Below are 1,524 nucleotides of genomic sequence, written 5' to 3' on the forward strand. Positions count from 1 at the left end.
TTAGTCCTCTCTCCTTCTGCTCTAAGTGCTGGGCAGCACAAGGGGAAGGAATCCAGGGGAGAGAGGGACAAGTGTGACCTGAAGCACCCCAAAGGCCATAGAGGGGAGCCCCTAAAAACACATTCATCAACTTTCTTCTTTGGCAGAAGCCAGTTCCCAATGTACCAGAATGGAATGGAACAATGATGCTTTACACCACCGAAGGTGTAGGCTTGATTCAAGAAACATTTCCTCTCTGTAGGGGGGCAGTGGGAGGGGTGAGATGATAAAAGTTGGTGGAAGGCAATTCTTTCCAAAGTCCAGACCTTGGAGTGGCCCCAGAAGGTGCGGACGTCCCCAAGTTTTGTTCTTCTCTCTTTCGTGAAGAAGATCTGTAGTTCAATGGGAACCTTTATCGGTCATGTGTACCCGGGGCTGTTTCTATTTTCATACGGACTGTATCAGGCAATAGTGGTCTCCAAAGCTGCGATATTCAATGACTCTCGCTTGAATCCTTCATGTCTTCCAAGAAATAAGGGAAGATGGGCCAAGCTGTGGGAAATATCCTACCGAGGTTTGTTGAAAATAGTGACCGGCTCCATCTTGATAGCTTACGAGAACAGCTGCATTAAAGGAGGGTTGGTTCTGATGAACAGGGAACTGCCACCGAGATTTATGCTCCCCAAACAGTGGCAGCACCTCACCATGTTCATCCTCCTCACCCTCAATGGCTGTGTAGATGTCACGAGCAAGAACTTGCTGCCTCAGAGGTGTGTGCTCCTAGAAAAAGGCGCCCTGGTCCTGATCTTCTACGTGCTCCTGATGCTGTTGGTGTCACATGTTCAAGATTCGACAGGGGTGGAACTGCAGGTTCATTCTCTACTCATTTTGGTGGTGTTCCTGCTCATGCTGGTGTTCACTGTTGAGCTGTGGACTCCCAATGCATTTCACCTCTCAATGATTGAGGCCTTTCTGTTTCTGATGATGGGCTCCTGGCTGATGCAGGCAGGCTTTATTCTGTACAGACCAGTCACCGGCTACCCATGGCAGGATGATGACATCAGTGACATCATGTTTGTCACCACCTTCTTCTGCTGGCATGTGATGATCAATGCTTTGTGCCTGTTAGGAATCTATGGTGTTTTTTCCTTTTGGCATCATTGTTACAGTCCCAAGTCGAAGCTGACAGGATCCAAAAAAGCTCCATATTACGCAAACACTGAAGGACCCGTCTACCACTTGCTGCCAGAAGTGGAGCAGTCAGAGAAAGATGACCAGGCTCTTCTCCTCCCAGAGAGCTCACCCTGAGATAGGGCCCAGGATACCTGGCACATTGTCCATCCCTTCTTCCTCCTTGTAGGTTCTCTCAGACATGTGCATTGTATCCTCTTTGGTCTCCAATGAAGGTAATGGCCATGGAGAGCATTTGGTCTCCGTCTGCTGGTACATCTCCTGAACTTGTAATTGCTGAGGAAATGAGAGGGGGCTGAGAAAGGGATGCTGAATAGATTGGGGAGGTGGGGGGAAGAAGACCAAGTGAATAGA

General features: G+C 48.9%; 1 protein-coding gene across 1 annotated transcript; it reads left to right on the top strand.

Annotated features, from left to right (window-relative positions):
* The first annotated feature begins 257 nt into the window (after positions 1 to 257).
* Positions 258 to 1,289, top strand: LOC132220899 (transmembrane epididymal protein 1-like). Its single transcript, XM_059674574.1, has one exon. It carries the CDS (start codon positions 382 to 384, stop codon positions 1,285 to 1,287), a length of 906 nt encoding a protein of 301 aa, XP_059530557.1. The 5' UTR covers positions 258 to 381; the 3' UTR covers positions 1,288 to 1,289.
* Positions 1,290 to 1,524: the final 235 nt, after the last annotated feature.

The sequence above is a fragment of the Myotis daubentonii genome, chromosome 18 (assembly GCF_963259705.1).
Source record: "Myotis daubentonii chromosome 18, mMyoDau2.1, whole genome shotgun sequence".
NCBI lineage: Eukaryota > Metazoa > Chordata > Mammalia > Chiroptera > Vespertilionidae > Myotis > Myotis daubentonii.

Bases quoted from the DNA above. Each gene is read 5' to 3' on its own strand.
- LOC132220899 (XM_059674574.1), top strand. From the start codon at position 382: ATGGGAACCTTTATCGGTCATGTGTACCCGGGGCTGTTTCTATTTTCA.